Source organism: Cryptomeria japonica, chromosome 10 (genome assembly GCF_030272615.1).
Source record: "Cryptomeria japonica chromosome 10, Sugi_1.0, whole genome shotgun sequence".
Taxonomy (NCBI): domain Eukaryota; kingdom Viridiplantae; phylum Streptophyta; class Pinopsida; order Cupressales; family Cupressaceae; genus Cryptomeria; species Cryptomeria japonica.
In genome coordinates this window covers 291,895,863-291,915,349 of record NC_081414.1, presented here as the reverse complement: position 1 = coordinate 291,915,349, position 19,487 = coordinate 291,895,863, and the positions used below count along the sequence as shown (strand labels likewise).

At 35.5% G+C, this 19,487-nt stretch overlaps 1 protein-coding gene across 5 annotated transcripts in view; it reads right to left on the bottom strand.

Moving 5' to 3' along the window:
• LOC131048089 (histone-lysine N-methyltransferase TRX1) overlaps nt 1-19,487 on the bottom strand; it is a 78,205-nt gene that overhangs the window by 32,631 nt on the left and 26,087 nt on the right. For all 5 annotated transcript variants that reach the window (XR_009106357.2, XR_009106356.2, XM_057981948.2 and 2 more), the window contains exons 11-16: nt 17,563-17,715; nt 17,294-17,341; nt 11,093-11,210; nt 10,907-10,972; nt 10,736-10,797; nt 10,481-10,537 (exon numbers count right to left, since the gene is read on the bottom strand). Coding sequence is in view for 3 of the 5 variants with exons in the window: in XM_057981948.2 (XP_057837931.2) it covers nt 10,481-10,537; nt 10,736-10,797; nt 10,907-10,972; nt 11,093-11,210; nt 17,294-17,341; nt 17,563-17,715 (504 nt within the window). In the remaining 2 variants the exon portion in view is untranslated. The remainder of the gene's footprint in view (nt 1-10,480; nt 10,538-10,735; nt 10,798-10,906; nt 10,973-11,092; nt 11,211-17,293; nt 17,342-17,562; nt 17,716-19,487) is intronic.

Here is a 19,487-nt window from a genome sequence, read left to right as displayed (position 1 = left end):
AATCCTATCCAAACACAAACCGATCTGGATTGGGTTTTAATCCTGATCAAGGTATGGCCTGTATTTGCCCAAGGTCCTGCCCTAAGCCTTATGCAGAGGCATTGGTCATAAACTTGTGCAAACCCAAGGAGAATCCACCTGGCAGCCAAAAAGACCATTTTAATGAAAAATAGCCCAAACAATAACCCTAACCCTAACCCTAACTAACAGATTGCATAGTCTCAATCAAGGATGACAAGTAAGGCTGCTATACAACATCATTTGCATGGTGCAACTACTGGAAGTGGCACTGGCACTACTTTTCCTTCCAATGAACTAGTTGATGACATTTATGCTCTCAATGAACACCATTAACATGATTTAAATTGATTTTACATGTGTAGATGCACTAATGTAAACCATTGTGATTTATCTTTAATGTTTGATAATTGAAATTGAATTAACAATTATCAGCTGTGTTCTGTATTTAATTTTGTAATTTTTTTGCAAATCATGTGTGTGTAGTTTAGCTGACCCCAGCCATACTGAAGCAAGCTGCCCAACCCAAACCTCATAAATCCAATTTGTCAACAGTCCATTTCTTTACATGACTCCAAATAGTATCCCCCTATATTCCTGCCATATCACATATTTGCATATGCATCTATGTGCCATCTGGCATACCTAGCAATATAGATAAGCATGACATTTCAAAGGTATGAAATTTAAATGCATCACTCAATCAGCTTGTAAATGACCTTGTCTAGTTACAACCATATTTTAAAAACCTTGTGAGTACTAGCAGGATGTAATGTCCCTTAATGTTAATATTCAGAAATATGGGACAAATAACTTCAAAAATCAATTTTAAGAAACTCCTTCGTACAAAACTCCAAATTCTTATGAAATATTGATACTGCTGATAACAAATCCTTCCTAGAATGATAATGTATCAATTCTGAAACATAATATATATGTTCTGCAAATAACAATCTGTGGTCAGGATGGTAGATTACTGCTGTGTCAGGTATGACTTGAGGAATTGTGTGCGAATTATGGATGTTCCTATCTGCAGAAGTATAGAGAGATCTCTGCTCTTCCTGGTGTGTCAATGTGAGATTTCTGCTATGATCTTCTCCTTGCTGATAGCAATAATGCTATGAAGCGCTGTGTCTGATATGGTGATAACAATATGCTGCTAATCTTCTTCTATCACCTACAGTGATGTAGAATGATTGCTGTTTCTGATTATGACTTGGGAAATATGCAATGTATTGGTGCTATCTGATGTGAACTTTGGAGTATGCAAACTCAAATAGTGCCAACGGCATTTGCTCGTACAAGCTATAATAATCCAAGTTAAAAACCTAAATCCCCCCCTTCTTTAGGAGTGGAGGGTTGATATAAATATCCTCTCAAATAGATTGGTAATCAGTTGTGACCCTTCATTGTTTTTGAAGAGACACCTCTTCTGTATCAATTATGATTGTTAACCGATACAAATTATGGTTAACCGAATAATCACGCTAATTAGACAAATGGCATTGAATAGTGTATGGAAAGATGGAGATGAGTAATGAAATGATGGCATATAACTGAGAAGATATGTTTATTTAGAAGGTTTATCACAGTCTCCCCCTCTTAAAAATCTTGCTTGTCCTCAAGCAATCTAATATTGGGATGCTGTAAGATACGGTTGTTTTCCCAAGTTGCATCTTCTATGGGCAGATTTTTCCATTGAACAAGATATTCTTGAAGGATCCTATTCCTTAATTTTTTCTCCCTTATATCGATGATTTGTTGGGGGATGCGCTCCAATTTGCCATCTTCGTTTAAGGTTGGTAATTCCATGGATGCCGTGACTTGTTTGCCCAGAGCCTTTTTGAGACAGGATATGTGGAACACATTGTGAATTTGGCTGCTCTCGGAAGCTCGAGTTCATACACTACTTCCCCAATTCGACTAAGCACCTTGTAAGGTCCATAGAACCAAGGCGTAAGTTTTTCAGCCCCTCTTTTCTTAAGTGTTGTTTGCCGATAAGGTAGTAATCCCAAGTACACCAAATCTCCTATCTCAAAACTCCTCTCGGTACGATGCCTGTCCACGTAAACTTTTTGTTGGTTTTGAGCTTGTTGTAGATTATTCTTGAGTGCCTTGAGAATATGTTGACACTCTTGGATCCATTCCTTTGCTCTAAGTGCCCTACAATAGCCAAATGCCAAGTCTATAAATGATAAGGCTTCGTATCCATACAAAGCTTTGAAAGGGGTCATTTTAAAAGACATGTGGTAGGTTGTGTTGTAACAATATTCTCCTAAATAAAACCATTTAACCCAAGTTCTTTGCTGACCAGCTACGTAGTTACATAAATAACCTTCTACCCACTTATTTACTATTTTAGTTTGCCCATCCGTTTGTTGATGGTAGCTTGTGCTGGGTGTTAGATTGGTGCCAGCGGGTGTGAACAATTCGGTCCAAAAAGTGTTGAGAAACTTACTATCTCGATCACTTACTATGTTTTTGGGTAAACCATGTAGCTTAAATACCTCTTTGAAGAATAAGTCTACCACTTGTGGAGCATTGAAATCTGATAGAATGGCAAAAAAATGTGCATATTTTGTCAATCTGTCTAGTAACCCCATGATGAAATCCATTGATATACTTTCACATTTTTATTCTGGAATAGGAAGTGGTTGGAGCAGTCCTGCTGGAAAACTATGTTCTGTTTTATTTTGCTAACAAGTAGCGCATTCTCTTACGAAACATAAGACATCATCTTTTAAACCTTTCCATGAAAATCTCTCCCTTACTTGTTTGTAGGTTTTGAAATATCCGAGGTGTCCAATTGTGGGTGCCTCATGAATTTTCTCGAGTATTTCTTCCTGAAGTGTGGATTGTGGAACCAAGTAAATTCTTTATTTGTGATAGATGATATTGTCTTTCACCTTATACTGTTCTTCGTGAGATTTTCCTTTAATAAGGTCACTAGTGAAGGTGTTCTTAAAGTATTCTTCTAACAGGTGAGTCCTCCAATCACTGGATATTGAGGATAAGGAGCAAATGGAGCGTCTCCTAGATAAAGCATCTGTAACAACATTGTTTTTTCCCTTGACATACTCTATGTCAAAGTCATAGACTTGGATCTTGCTGATCCACTTTTGTTGCCATTCATTGAGGTATTTTTGCTCTAAGAAGTATTTAACGCTATTGTGATCTGTTTTGACCACAAATTTAGTGCCTACTAAATATTGGCCAAATTTTGCTAAAGCATGGATAATGGCAAGCATTTCTTTGTCACATATTGAATATAACTTCTCACTGTCCCTTAATTTTCTGCTTTCAAAAGCAATGGGATGTCCATCTTGCATCAGAACCGCACCAATTCCTTCTCCCGAAGCATCACATTCAAGGGTGAAAGGCTGATTAAAGTCTGGAAGGGCTAAAACTGAGCAGTTACTTATGATATCCTGAAGTTTTTCAAAAGCCTTTTGTGCCTCTTCCGTCCATTTGAAGGCTCCTTTCTTGGTTAGGCTGGTTAAGGGGGCTCCTAGGGGTGAAAACCCTTAGAGAAATCTCCTATAATAGCTACATAGTCCATAAAACCCTCGTAGATCTATGAGAGTCTTGGGAGGAGGCCAATCCAAAATGGATTGTATTTTTTCTTGGTGGACTTGCACCCCTTTCTCATTAATAATGTGGCCAAGATATAATATTTCAGTCATACAAAATTCACAATTTGATTTCTTTGCATAAAGTGATTGAGCATCCACGATGCCCAATACTTCTTCTAAGTGCCTTAGATGTTCTTCCCAAATCTTACTATATATTAGGATATCATCAAAGAATACAAGTAAAAACTTCCTTAGTTGTTTATTGAAGGTATGATTCCTGCAGGATTGGAAAGTTGTTGGAGCATTTGTGAGTCTGAATGGCATAACTGAAAATTCGTAATGCCCAAAATGGCAGTGGAAGGCTGTTTTGTGGATGTCTTCTTCTCAGAGTCTTATTTGGTGATATCCAGACCTTAAGTCAATTTTGGAAAAATACACAGCTCCATGTAGTTCAACCAATAATTCATCGATTCGAGGTATAGGATATCTATTCTTAATTGTTTTCTTATTGAGGGCCAGATAGTCAATAAATATTCTTAAGGTTACATCTTTTTTTCTACCAATAGTACAGAAGATGCAAAAGTGTAGTGACTCTATCCGGATATGTAACTCAAATTCATCCCAACTTCTGATATAGTTTTAAACCACTGTATTTTCTGATTTCTAACGACTTGACATTTCGTCGAACACTTGTTATGCAATGATGCAGAGTTCTGATTTCTAAGCTTAAGAGTTTGATTTTGATGTTTGCCAGTGAGGTTTATGTATCATCGAGCATTCTTATGCAATAAGAGACCATAAATAGACAAGCTGGAATTTATTTCCAGATCACTAACTTAAATCAGAATGAGCACAAAAACATCCTTCAATGATAGTTCTGTTGAGTTATGTATGCTACTGATATTTCAAATAAGATATCCCAATGTGGTTTCAGATATTAATATGAAAAACAATGAATGATTTTGGCATATAATGTTCACACCAAACCACTCAATGATTTCTGAGAAATTTGCAGTTTGGAACCTAAGCTAACTGAATATCATTACAGCAACATTTGATATAATTCTTAGGAACAACCTGAGTTCTTTACAATATCCAGGAACATTGCTTACATTCAAAATAATACCAACTCACTTGTATGACTTGGAAGAATGAGTCCAGTGATCAATTTTCGAACCTTGGCTTAACACGGCAGAGATGGGTGCTTCACAGATGACTACGCAATCATATACCCTTCATTTGCACCCAGCTAAGGCGGTTCTGTTGCTGTCCAAGCCTGGTGCCTCTTTCCCACATACCTCTGACTCCATTCCACCTCAGATGCAAGCTATACGTAGGAGATTGGAAATGCGATTTTCTTTCTAATGCCACTGCGGCGTAAGCAGGTGTTAAAACGCGGGCCAAACCATAGTTTTCAGACTCATGGACTCGCCACGGACTCGCAAGTACATTGGCTTCAAGAGTCGACTCACCAAGGACTTGCGAGCTGAGTCCTGGCAAGTGCTTCCCAAGGACTCGCGAGTCTTTCGCATGGACTCGCGTGAGTTTTTCGCTCGGATTCGTGAGTCTTTTGACAGGACTCGCGCGACCCAGAAAACACATCCAGCAAGCTTAAAAAGTGGTTTTTTAAAAAAAAAAATTTCATTCATTTGGCAATCTTCCTTGGTGAAAACAACACCCACTGCTACTACTTCTAGCTCAAGGCCTGAAAAATTGAGCTATATTAGGAGAAATACAAAGAGGAAGATGTAGTCTTCTCTTTAGTTTGTTCATTGTTGTTTTTCACATTTGGAGTTGGACATATCATTATATGTAATTTTGTAAACATTTATAAAAAATATGCTTCTATTATACATTTTAGAGTTTGAAACTATGAGTATGAATGATGAAATCTCAAATATTGAGTGTTTGGAGATCATATGACATGTGTAATGTTTCAATTATGGCTCTTATGTTCTCTAAATGCATTAATTTCTTTATGGTTTTTTTTGTAAAACTACGGTTTGTTTTTTTTGCCGAGTCTTTCGCGAGTCCGAGTCCAAGTCCAATTTTTTGGTTTGCCGAATCCGTGGCGAGTCCGAGTATTAAAGCTTTGGGCCAAACCACTGAAAGTAACCCAAACTTCAGCTGCAGTGCTGCTGGAAAACCACGACCCATCACTCCTGTCAATGAATTCGCCAAATTTGGAGACCTAGGGCTATGTCCAAGATCACCAGCCACTAGAGTTTTCGTCCTAGGGTATTGGCTACAGAACTCGCTTAGAGAATAACTTTGGCAAAGAAGAAAAATATCATGAATAATGTCATTCCTCCAAACCCAATTCACTTTATAATTCGCCTTATACCTTCCTCACATCACTTCATGTCATATTAATAATATTTCATTGGGATAAAGTTGCTCCACTTATATAAATCGACTTCATAAAAAAACCCTAACTTAACCATGCTGCTTTACATCAAAAAGTCGGGCTTTGATATGTTTTCACAAATGCACAAGAATAATTTATATTGCCTTCCATAAGCCGCTTAAGTCATATAAATTTTAACTTAGCCTTTATAAAAGTGTCACCCACTATTAATATTTCCACCTTCATTAATAAATTGACCCAAAGCACCATGCGTTTAGCTTAGGCTTATAATGTTTCATGTGTCCAAACACTTAGCCGCCTCCAATATTGATAAATATTTCAACTAAAGCCTTCATGTGAATAAATCACCGAAGACTTTGGTGTTCCCCTTAATAATCAATTATGAATAAATAAATAATAGAGCTTTATGGCCCCTCATATTTAATTATCGTTTCATTCCCTTACATATTAAATTACGCTCAAGCCTTCAAGAATATGAAAGGCTAGCAAATTTCGACTATGATGAGGCACTAAGCAGGAGAGAACATCACAGAAAGGACCGAAAATAGGTCTAATATGCCCCATGTCAAGTAGCTCCTTGATTGCTTTCTCGATCTCGTCCTTGAATTTCTTTGGATGCCTATAAGGGGTAGTGATGACAGGTTTTGCTCCTTCTAGTTCTATAGTGTGCTTGAATCCTCTGTGTGGAGGCCTTCCTAGGGGTAAGTCTCCAAATACCAAACTATGTTTGTTCAAGATGGCTCACGATTCTTGGTCTCGGTGATGCTCGTGCTGGTTGCTAACCTTAGTTGAAATTAGGCATTGTGCTGCCCAAGCTACATCTCCATGCCTAAAAATACTTTCCATTTTCTTTGCTGACACCACCCTAGGTGTTCCATCTGATATTCCCTTGACGATGATTTTTATTTACTCCGTCCTTGAATTTGAATTCCATGGTTAGTGAGTACTTCCCTATAGATATCATCCATTGGATGCCTAGGATGGATTTGTGTCTCCTAGATCCACCACAAAGAAGTCATCGGTGATTGTGCGATTTTCAATTATGATTTTCAGATTGGATACCTTTTGTGTGCACATGATTTGGTAGCCATCAGAGACCATGACTTTGAATCCTTCATGCTCTTCCAAAGGGAGCCTTAGCTTCTTTACTAGTGCTGCGTCTATGAAATTGTGTTGCTCCACTGTCAATGAATAAGGTGATCTTTTGTCCTTGCAGCGTACCACATACTTTGAAAGAGTTGAACCTTGGGGTTCTGAACATAGTGGCTATGATGCCTTCTTTTTTTTCTTTTGTGAGGAAGTCCTTTCCTTGCTCATTTTTTGGATTGCTTGCTTGATTCTCCTCTTGAATTGTTCTTACCTCAATGTAATGAGTTTTCCCTTTTCCTCGACATTGGTGCTTTGGTTTCCATTGAACCTTACATGTAAAACGAATACAACTTTCATTGTCCATTCTTGTTTCTTTCTTGGTTACCTCCTCCTTTGGTGTGCAGTCTTCCATGTCTCTTGCTATTTTTGATGGCTCCTTGTAATGTTGTGGGGCTGAGAGCCTTGACCCATCCTCTAAAGGGATCTTTCAGACCATCAACAAATAATGCAGTTGTCTTTGAGTAGATGTATCAGCAACTAATACTGAAAGTCTTTGGAAATCTGAGATGCATTCTTCTATGGATCTGCATTGCTCTAATTGTGCTAGCTCTTTGAAGAATAGTTCCGGGTCCTTATTATCAAACCTCTCTATTAATTTTTCTGTGAATTCTAGGTAGGAGGTGACCTTTGAATGCCCCATGGTGGCCATACCAAGGTACCACCATTCGTGTGTTGCTCCATCCAGCAAATTTTATAGCTTCATCCTCACTCATGGGGTTGAGTTAGAAGAAGGCATCTACTTTTTGAATCCAAGCTCGAACTGTATTCTTATTTGACCCATCAAATTATGGCAGGGTAATCTTTCCTATTCTCTTTTTAAGGTATAAGCGTTCTCCTTTAGGCAGGTGTGTCATTCTTAAATTCAAACAACCCTTGAGGGTTATTTCCTCTTGTAGCCCTCCATTGATCCAATCTTCCCAAAATTGTTTTTGTAGTTCAGTTATATTATTTTGCCATTCTGATTTAGTAAATGTGGGAATCATGTGGCGGAATTTTAAGCATTGATCATTTTTTCTTACTTCTTCCTCCTTGTTGACTGAGACATCCTCAGTTTTGCTCAATTTTAACAGCAGTTATTCTATTTGCTGTGTTGTGTTACATTGTTCTTACAAGAGTTGATCCATAGTTCTGTTAATTTTATGATTATCCATTTCTTTCCTACAGGCTGGCAGGATGGTAGCTCTGATACCAATTGTAATGTCCCTTAATGTTAATATTCAGAAATATGGGACAATTAACTTCAAAAATCAATTGTAAGAAACTCCTTCGCACAAAACTCTAAATTCTTATGAAATACTGATACTGCTGGTAACAAATCCTTACTAGAATGATAATGTATCAATTCTGCAACATAAAATGATATATATATATATATATATATATATATATATATATATATATATATATATATATATATATATATATATATATATATATATATATATATATATATATATATATATATTCTGCAAATAACAATCTGTGGTTAGGATGGTAGATTACTGCTGTATCAGGTATGACAAGGAATGGTGCGAATTATGGATGTTCCTATCTGCATAAGTATAGAGAGATCTCTGCTCTTCCTGGTGTGTCAACGTGAGATGTATGCTATGATCTTCTTCTGCTGATAGCAATAATACTATGAAGTGCTGTGTCTGATATGGCAATAACAATATGCTGCTAATCTTCTTGTATCACCTACAGTGATGTAGAATGATTGGTGTTTATGATCATGACTTGGGAAAAATGCAATGTATTGGTGCTATGTCTGATGTGAACTTTGGAGTATGCAACCTCAAATAGTTCCTACAGCATCTTATCATACGAGCTATAACAATCCAAGTTAAAAACCTAAATACCCCCCTTCTTTAGGAGTGGAAGGTTGATATAAATATCCCCTCGAATAGACTGGTAATCAGTCATGACTCTTCATTGTTTTTGAAGAGACACCTCTTCAGTATCGATTATGATTGTTAACCGTTACAAATTATGGTTAACCAAATGATCACGCTAATTAGACAAATGGCACTGAATAGTGTACGGAATGATGGAGATGAGTAATGAAATGATGGCATATAACAGAGAAGATATGTTTATTTAGAAGGTTTATCACACAGGACTTGCAAGTACTCATCTGAAAAATCTGCAATCGTAACTGCAACAAAAACTCCACACCAATTTATTTTTTTCAATATAAATTGTCAAAAATCACTTAACTCAGCCAGGCATTCTGTGTAGAAACTAAAAAGTGACTCAAAAATTTATTTATTTTTCACTCCTTTTTGACAAACCCTTCGACACAGACAGGTGACGGGCTAGAGTAACATTTCAGACTTCTAGTGCATTTTCTGAAAAAAAATTACTTTTATAGTCTATTATTATTGTATATTGTTTAAGATCTGGGTGACAGCTTGTTTGCTGTGTCCAAGCTTCAAAGAGTAATCAATGATATTATGCTGCTCTAAGAATCCGAAAAAAAGAAGCCGTTCCAGCTTAAAAATCCAATCATGTTCCTCTGCCCTATTCCTTCAATCTGACCTCATTCAACGTCTACATTTCTTTTTGAATCAATGTATTAACTTAGGCAGTGAATATTTTCGATTGGCACCAAATAATTATAGCAATATAAAATTATTACTAACATTATGTCATCAATTTCTTTATTGGTATGCTCTAAATAATTGTAAAAGGAATACGAAATATGGACATTGTTAGTTTAATATTAAGGAACATTAATAAAAAAGAATGTTTCATTATTTTAAACCTTCTTTATTTATTGTCAAGGGATTAGACAAAGATCATTAATGCAAAAGGAATGCCTCAGTTATAAGTTATACAATTTAGTTTGACACTCACACTTAGTCATAAAAGAAATCTAGAATTTGTAATTTTTATTTCTGTTGAAACTTGACGTTGATGTGTTGAATTCATTTTTTGTTCTATGCTGTGTATCAAACTCTAATTTTAATTTCTTATAAAGAGAAACAATAATATATACCATAAATTCAGTGATATGCATGTTCTTAAAGAATATTTTCAAAACTAATCTATTTTTTGATGTTCAATAAATTGGCCAAGTTATTACTGAGCTTTTTCCAAGTCATGAGTTATTAAAAATTTTGGGCCAGCCGAGTAATTGTCAAGTCCAAGTTTTTAATCTATGGTTACAGTTATGATAAAAGTTCTGCTTCCATGGGTGAAGATGTAAACATAAAGAACAAAAGTTTTGGTCATGGTCAATTTTCCATGGGTGAAGATGTAAACATAAAGAACAAAAGTTTGGTCCTGGCCAGTTCCATAGACCACAAAATCATTGCTACAAGCCATTAAACATGAAAAAAAAAACATTTTCAGAATTCTGTTATCAAAGTACCTGAATACATGCTCCGTATGGTACCTCACAAATACTGCATATTAACTTCCAACGGTCCTAAAACACACAGAAACACAAATCCACATCAAGCAACAGAACAAAAACAACGGTCATTCCAACAAGTCTAGTAATGTCCCATAAGAAGTCTATCAAACATAACAAAATACAAACATGCTAAAAATGTCTAAATACTTCCAATCACAGACATACAGACCAAGGACTGTTTCATAAATAAAAATACCCATCCAATCATACCTTACTAATTCTATTTACTCCATCAATTGGTTCCATTCTTTTGATATCCACAAGGCAAGTCTCTGCAACATAATTTAGCTGGGTAAATGACAACATTCTGTGAAGTAAATGTACAATGGTTAGTTGGAAACCTAACCATACTTGTGAATCCAAGAACACTTTTTCTTAAACCTGGGATCCATGTTGCACAAGTTAAGTGAGCCCAACGTCCACAGGTTGTTTTCTTCATTGCACCTCCTGAAAATACATAAGAAACCACACTTAATTAACCACTGAATGTGATACAATAAATAAAAATGCCACATTGTCAAGGTCTTATTAATAGTTAAAATGCCATTTCGGTGTGACTGTAAATACCAGTGATGGGACACAAACAACATGCAGGCCATCTTTTGGGTGCTCCTGGACGGCACAATTTACAATGCCAAAGTTTCCCATCTACTGGTTCTAGCTCACCATAGCAATTTGCATGCACCTAAGCAATCAATAATAATGAGTTTAGTTAATTGCTGATGAAAGCTGAAACAAACTGCTAAATGCTGTTTTTGATTCCAATCCTATTGAGGACAAGTCAATATGCACAAAAGGCACTTGCAAAGCTTTAAGACCTTTGCTTGTTATTTAATATGAGCAAAAGGAGAAATAAACTCTTGTGCAAAGCATATTCTACATTTTCACCATTCTTGAGCTAAATATTGATAAACATGCTCAAATTGACACTGAACAGACTCAGCAAACCAAAGCACCCATCCAATATAAGTATTTCTGAGTCTGGAAACTAAAGTAAAGCTACAGGCAAACATCCTATAAGAATATTAAGTCTACTTTTAGTCCTCATCAAAGGAAAGTTTCTAGCAGTGCAATTCTTTAACAGCACAAGATAATTTCTAAAGCAGGTCGATACAACTCTTCCGAAAGTTACCAGCATAGCAGTAAGAAATTATAGTCTTGTTATTCTCTGCACCTTTTATCCCATCCAAAGCTATCAGTACCAGCATATTTTCACTAGAACTTTAGTACCCGGAAGTATAACAAGCAGTCAAGTGGTCCCAAACATAATTCTGCTGATTCAAAGAAAACACCAAGCTGATTAAATACCACTGAAGTGCGTTCATAGTGCTCCTGCCAAAATTTTTAGTTATCACTGTCCTACTTCTATTTTTTTTCATGTACTTTAAAAAATTATGTTGGTTTTTTGCTAAACCAATATAATAAGTTATCTACACCACAAGGTCATAACTTATGCAAATTAAACCCACACAAATAGGGTAAGTGGGATGCATGCTGCTGTGTAGAAGGATGTCTACTCATTTATTGTTAAGCATAAACATAACGGATGGACATTACCCATAATAAAGTGATAGTTTGAACATGGATTCATAGATGTCAAGAGAGTGATGGATGTCCATTCACGATCAGGCTTATTTGAGGATGTTTGGTCCAAATATTTCTACATATTGACTCAAGTCAGATATGAGAACATAAAAAGCAATCTTAGCCATTCAAATGATGGGCAACAGTGAGCACCCTTAATGCATAGGAAATGCAGACTTTCCTTCATATATTACTATATTTTCAATCTACCTTACATATTAGCGTTATTGAGTACTCATGCACTGATAAAGCATGCCTGGAAGTGTAAGAGCTCTATATTATATAAGCCCAATTACATCAAATAAGCTTGGCATTTTAATGGATAAAGTTGTGAACAGCAGACTACAATAGTATTGCTCAACATGTATTTTGTTTCTGGAAGTTACTGTAGCTCACTTAATAACAAAAGAAATATAAAAATTTAGTTTCCATCCCGTTCTATCATTTTTTGAGTAAGAATTCACTGGTTCTTTTTTCTGGTTCTAAATGTGACAAATACATAACAAAGCAACAAAGGTTATTCTAATATATACAAACTAACAAAATGAATTTTTTTACTTTCTAATAAAAGCTAATGCATTGAAAATATACCCCACAAAATTACACTTTTCTGATTGCATAAGAGCCATGTTTTTGAGATTAGGAAGTAAATAGATTAAGCTTTTGAAAATTTGTTTTTACCCTCCCTCAAAATTTTATTTTTAGTTCTTGTGTCTTTCATTTAAAAGAACGGTCCTACCACATGTTAATAGCATAATTGAAAACAAAATAAGATTAAGCGGAATGTTTACTAGAGACCACCAAAAGTTTGTTTTGTCAAGTTGAATTTTGATAGAGCTTCAAAAGGGGGCTTTGGCTTTTCTTGAAGATCTTAAATTGGTGGCTTCCGTAGAATGTAAATATCTAGAAATTGGATGTGATTCCTAGGTACTCATCAAAGGGTGTGTTGAATATTCATTGAAAGATTGGAAGCTCCACAATATTTCAGAAGAAATTCTTGATGTTGCCGAGACCTTTGAAGAGATTTTGTTCACCCATTATTACAGAGAATGTAGCAAGGTAATTGAACTCGAAGATTGATAACCTTTTGAAGTTGCATTCTCCTTTGGTTGAGTGTGTTACTTTCCAAAGTATTATCGATATAACACACGCATTAGATTTGAACGACATTCCCTTAGCGTCTCCAATATCCCCTGTACTTTTGTTCATCACACCCAACCTTTTGATTTATCTTATACCAATTAATTATGACAAGAAATGAAAGAGGTCACTGCCTTTTCATTCATGTCAAGGTACCAACACGTGGGAAGTAGCATGCACCCTATCTTGGACTTGTGGAAAAGATTGAAGCATATCATTTGATTATTGCCGTGTCATTTCATTTCAAATCACTATCATGATTGCTTGTGGGAGTGCTACCTTTGTTTTAGCCTTTAGGACCGTTTCGGCATATAGAGTTTGGCATTAAGTATATGGAACACAAGACATCGATGAAGGATTCCCCCAATGGTGGATTGCCTCAAACAGAAGGCTAAGACACAAATTTTGCCTATAGGATTCAAAGTAAATGGATTTGGTTAAGAATAAATATTTCTGGCAAGGATGGCCCCTACAACACTATGGTTTTAAGAACTAAAGCATCTACTTTGGAGCATTTCATGAAAAACTAGCAGACTTACATGATAGGATGGTTAAATATTGGATTATAAGTCACATTCTTTCATTGGAGGATGATTCTCTCATAGTGGAGAGTTATAAGGAAGTGATGGCAATTCAAAAGCTTGCAGGTTGCTAATGTGCAGAGGTGGAGAAGCTCAACAGTACATCCTATGTCAATGCCAAACAGCAAGTTGATATGGTTGGTTTTTGCCAACATTTGGGACTTTAAGTAGATAACCTTTGCATTATCCTGAAGAGAAGTTCTTTAGATATTGTCAACTGATTCACCATACCTTCATTTCCTTAACAAATGCCACTAGCACTTGTGAACAAACATTCTCGAAATCAAGGGTCCAAGTAGTACCAAGGAAGGAAGAAATTGGAGATCCCAGTCTATCGTGCTATTAATTAGGTTGTCTTTTGGTTTGTTGCTTTTTGTCATTATGCTACCTGTGTCCATTTGGGTTTTGTTGTCTTTTTTTGAGTATCTTAAGTTCTATGTATAGAATGAACTTTTTGTTGAAAACTTATCTTATTTTATGTTAACACTTCGGCCTGGGCCCCTATAGAACCCACCCACATTAACCTATCAAACAAAAATAAAGTGGTCCTACAAAAATGAGTGGAGACTACATCCATAGGCATGTCATCTTTAAAATATTAAAAAAACATCACAATGATTAATACAGATTAATCTTAGAAATATAAATCATTTGACTTAAGGATTGCAATAATGTTTGCTGGCCAATATGAATGAATGCATTTAGATACAACTTATGTACTAGTTCACTAGGTTCGCAAACCAGATCTAGGTCCAATTAGTACCAAGCCGAGGCACACACCCATGTCTGTCATGGGTGCAAAGATATCACTACAGAGCCCACCCGAATATGTCTAGGTACACCCTACAACATACCCAAGTGAAGCCAGGTGGTCTCTATCATGCCCAAGGTGAACCAGTAGCATACCTAGGTGAACTAGGTGGTCTCTATCATACCTAGAGCAAACCTACAGCATTATGGGCACCATGTGGCAGGTTTTTGAACTTTTTTTTGCTTTTTTGACCTCCTATGTTGATTGGTCAACATAACAAACAATATTAAATAATTCAGGAATTAAAAAAATAGAAGGTAAAAATGAAAACAAAAACTACACATAAAATTTTTCCTCAAGGAAATTTGCAACACAAAAAACAAACACATTTACCTCATTTTGAAAACAAACACATAAACCAAATACACTTATTGAACTTCATTCTGCTTGTCATTGCACATATAGAGTTAAAGATGGATCATTGAAGGCTCCAAAGAATTTGGATTGCTATTCCTACATGTGTAAGATCTCATTTGCTGCCTAGGAGATCATTGATGAAGATTCTTGGATTGGAAGAACGTTTTTTAGGTTTTTCTCCTCCTTTCTTCTATAAACAAATTCTCTTGTTTTGTTTTCCTTTTTCTACATTTAAATGAGTTACGATATATTGTTTTTTATTTTAGTTGTTTGGAATTTGTTGTTTTCCAAATTCGATGCCATAGGGATTACAATAGCACCCAATTTGTCATGTCCTCTTTTCAGTAATACTAATAAAGCCATAGAGAAGACCTCTAGCCTATCCCCATTTCTCATAGGCTAAAGGATAAAAGAAGGGAAATAGTATTTAATGTTGTTTTAAGTTGGGCCTATTAATTTTTAATTTAAGGGGCCGATTCAAATAAAAAGTGGTTTTTAACACTAATAAAATAGAACTATTTTAGATATTAAAAATAAAATAAAATAAAAGGTAATGATGGCTGCTTGAGAAAATTAGTCCCAAGGTTCCATTTGGAGTGCGACCAAAGGAGCACACTTGGCTTCATTTGGATCATCAAGTTTTGCCATCATTTTGCTAATTGATTTTCAGAATTTGAGCTTTGTGTTCAAATTTACTTCAAAGGACAAAAGCCCTCTAAGATCTATCTATTGGATTTGGGGACAAAAAACCCTCATCTCCAACATTGGCAATTCCGTCTGCGAGTTTCATGCGTGCTGATTGGATTACTTTTAGATTTGAAGGTTTGTAAAACAACATAATGAACAACAGCAAAGGATGAACAGAGACAATGGCCATATTGAAAAGTCAGAATACTTAATATTGCCCTATGGTTCATATGAATTAATCTGATCAAAGCAGCCAAAACAATAGAATCACTCAAGATAAAGCAAGATGTTGTCAAATGGGATGTGCTAAAGTAGTAGATCATCGGGGCTTTAACAATGGAAACTTACTTTCAGATCCCCACAAAACATATTACATGCTTATGCTTATATGTACAAATACTCGAATTTATAACTGTTGAACATTTAAAAGATAATGTATCACATTCAGTTCTGGGAGTGGCACACCACAACAGACAAGGCCAGGAGCAAATCTTGGGTGAATTTCATGAAACCCATCATTCATGGCATTCACCACACAGAGGTAATATGGAACCTATTAAAAAAAAGGAAGCTAAGAAAGAAGCTTCAGCAGAACTTGATTGTATAAATAAATCAAATAATCAACCTTTAAAAGTGTATAGGCATGAAGCATTGCATCTCATTCATGAAATTGAATTCAGATCAGACAAAAATGTAGAAAATTAAACAATAAGATGAAATTTCAAAAAATACAGAAAAAGAACTGATAAGAACATAAAAAAACACTGCATCAGAAGAATCCATTTCAGGCACCTTAAACATCACACAAGAACTTTCCAGCACTATTCCATTTGCAATTCAACATATACAACACACCAAATGACATCTCTATATAGAAAGCATGGAAGAGAGTAAAATTGGGGATGGATGTAAGTATATCAACTACCCAAAGGGGGAAGAACATAAAATAAGAAAGCGCAGACAACTACCAGTAGATGCCACTCACTAACATGCTATATGACACAAATAATGGTCAAGCGATACATATTTTGACCCTGGACTCTACATTGCTACAAAATATTAGCCCAGACACTTATAATTTGTGAAGTATAATCTTGGTTTCACAAGTCAGATTAAGCGTGAATTCCTCTTACCCTTATTCTCTTAATTATAAAAGCTTACCAGCAAATACAAGTTTTTTTTAAATGTTGCAGAAATCAACCCAAACAGACAAGCACCACATAGAACTGCTTGTAAGTGGCCATAGAAATGTGTCTCCCATAAGATATAAAATCTTGCTATCCTGTTAAAATATTATTCTTAATTGTTTAGACAAATCCTTGCAGATATTCAAATGTGTTGAAGAAAAAAAATCAAAAGTAGACCTTCAATTGAAGACCCAAATATAATGGGATTTTAATTAGGCTCCGAAGATAGATAGTATACATATTTCTCAATCTAATCATTGAGACAAATGTTTTAAATTAAAAGAGACGTTAGTGAAAACTGAGAAGTATGCACAATCAGTCCCACAGTACATCAAACCATAAAAAAATTCCACATGGTATTTTTTGCTGTTAAACTAACGTCAAGCTGTAACAAAAAGAAATGAAATCTTAAACTTCTTACCATCATTCTACATTTGTCACACTGAAGAAACACATTGTTCACATATTCCTGCAAAAATAATCCACAAAACATACTTTAAAGGTATTCATTTACAGCTTATAAAGCATACACTTCCTCTAGGAAGAACAAAAGCCACAGGTAGATGACAGATTGGCAATAAATTATATGCCAAAAACTTGGGAGACAAATAAGTATGCAAAAAATTGAGGAAGAATGAAATAAAACTGGAAATTATAACACAATATCTTAAAAGGTAAAAGCAAAACCACCTCTTCCATGTGGCATACGCTGCACCGATCAAGGTCTTTCCACTGAACATTAACAGGCCTATAGCCTGCAGGCAATACCTCATCACAGTTTTGCATTGCAAGCTTGTCATCCCAATTCATGTACTTTGAGCATGCCCGGGCATGTGGTAAAGCCTAGAACAACAACAGTTGAATTTCAGTTTTTTGTTCACATAATTTACTCCTCTACATGGAAGTACACTTTCATCATCACACAGGTAACCATGCACATAAATAATAAAGTCGTTGAAATAAAAATACTCCATGATCCGTATATCAGCTTAAGCTTATACATAAATCATTATAAATTAATAAACTTTCTCAAAAAATAGTTTTAAACTTTTATATGACACATTTTAGTATACTCAAAGTTTAATAAACGCTTTTGAAAAAATTAATTTTGCAGAACTAATACAGGCAAGCCTCTTAAGGAGTAACAGGATTGAACACACAATTCCATATGGAATAGGAATACACGAGGCAGTGGGAACAGGCCACTGGCATGTGGAGGTCATCTTACTTACTTCCTCTGGACACAGCCTAAGATAACTATTCTAAAGGTATGTATGCTCTCAACGTTCATTCAAGCAGGCTCTTCCAAAGGATGAAGAAGTCTCTAACATTCGAATGCTCAAAGAGGTTACCAATAAATACAGGGGAAGGATATTTCACAATGTATAGTTTAATGGATGCCTTAGAGCACATAAGGGCCAACATTTAAAGCAGGTCATAGCTTGATAATATTCTGGCATTTTCAAAATGACAGATAATGTTTTGATATAATGTTTCATGGGACAGTGTCCTAGTTGAAAAAACTCTAGAGCAGTTAGCAAAAAACCTGGCAACAGGAGACTTGGAAAATATTCCCCTGGCTTGTGGTAGTTGCCATTATTGCAAGTCAGAAAAGCAAAAACTTGTGAAAAAAATCCTTGTCGTGGGTTGGGAAGAGCACATAATGAATACTTGATGTTGGGCTTTTACCATAGGAAGATTTAGTATCATATAGGATGGTAAATTGCCTTAAGAGAATTTTTTAACAAAGAAAGGATATAAATATCCACAAAGGTTAATGTGACCAAAAGTATAATGAGCTAAGATACCACAGGTAAGGAGAGGCCTAAAATGACACCCTGTAAAAGAAAATAAGATACATGGAAAGAAAATTATAATATTGTTTCTTTAATAAATTCGTTTCAAATTTAAACAAGGTCTCCTAAAAACAAGTAGCCTAGGAAAAAGGATACAGTAGCTGAGCACATTCCAATAGTTATGAGTACATTTGGGCATTAAAATACCATTTCTTTTATCACTGTAGCACCATGTTTATTTTTATTTTTAACTAATAGTTGTAAATTCAAGTTATTAGTGTTGACTCTCATTACCAATAATTAAATGAAAAAAACTCTCTAGAACAAACTACATTATAAAGAGGACACATGGGCACACCAAAAAAATATGATAGTGCACAACTATTGTACTAGCTTTTCTTATCTTTGTATTTTCTGACACAATAAAAGCATGCTTCTGTGGCAACATATTTGATGGTGTGTACCTGCAACCTTATGTTTAAGGAGTGAGCTTGCCAAGTAATCCAGTATAAACGTTAAGAGTTACTCAAAATCAACATGTATTAATTTGAGGGGTGCATGGTTAGGGTGCACAACTATCCTTTCCTCTAGTTCTAATAATTTGTACTTGGAAATCTCTAATGGACTATGAGAATCTTCTTTTTATGTTAAAATTTTATTTTGTGCATAGACATCACCGGGGTGTACTGAAATAATCCCAATGCCAGTAAACATAAACATGACATGGGAGGAAAAAAGGATTACAAGTCACCCTTTGTGGTACTATACCAAAGGAAGAAAAAACAAAGCCCCAAGCAGCAGACCAAATCACAACCTAAG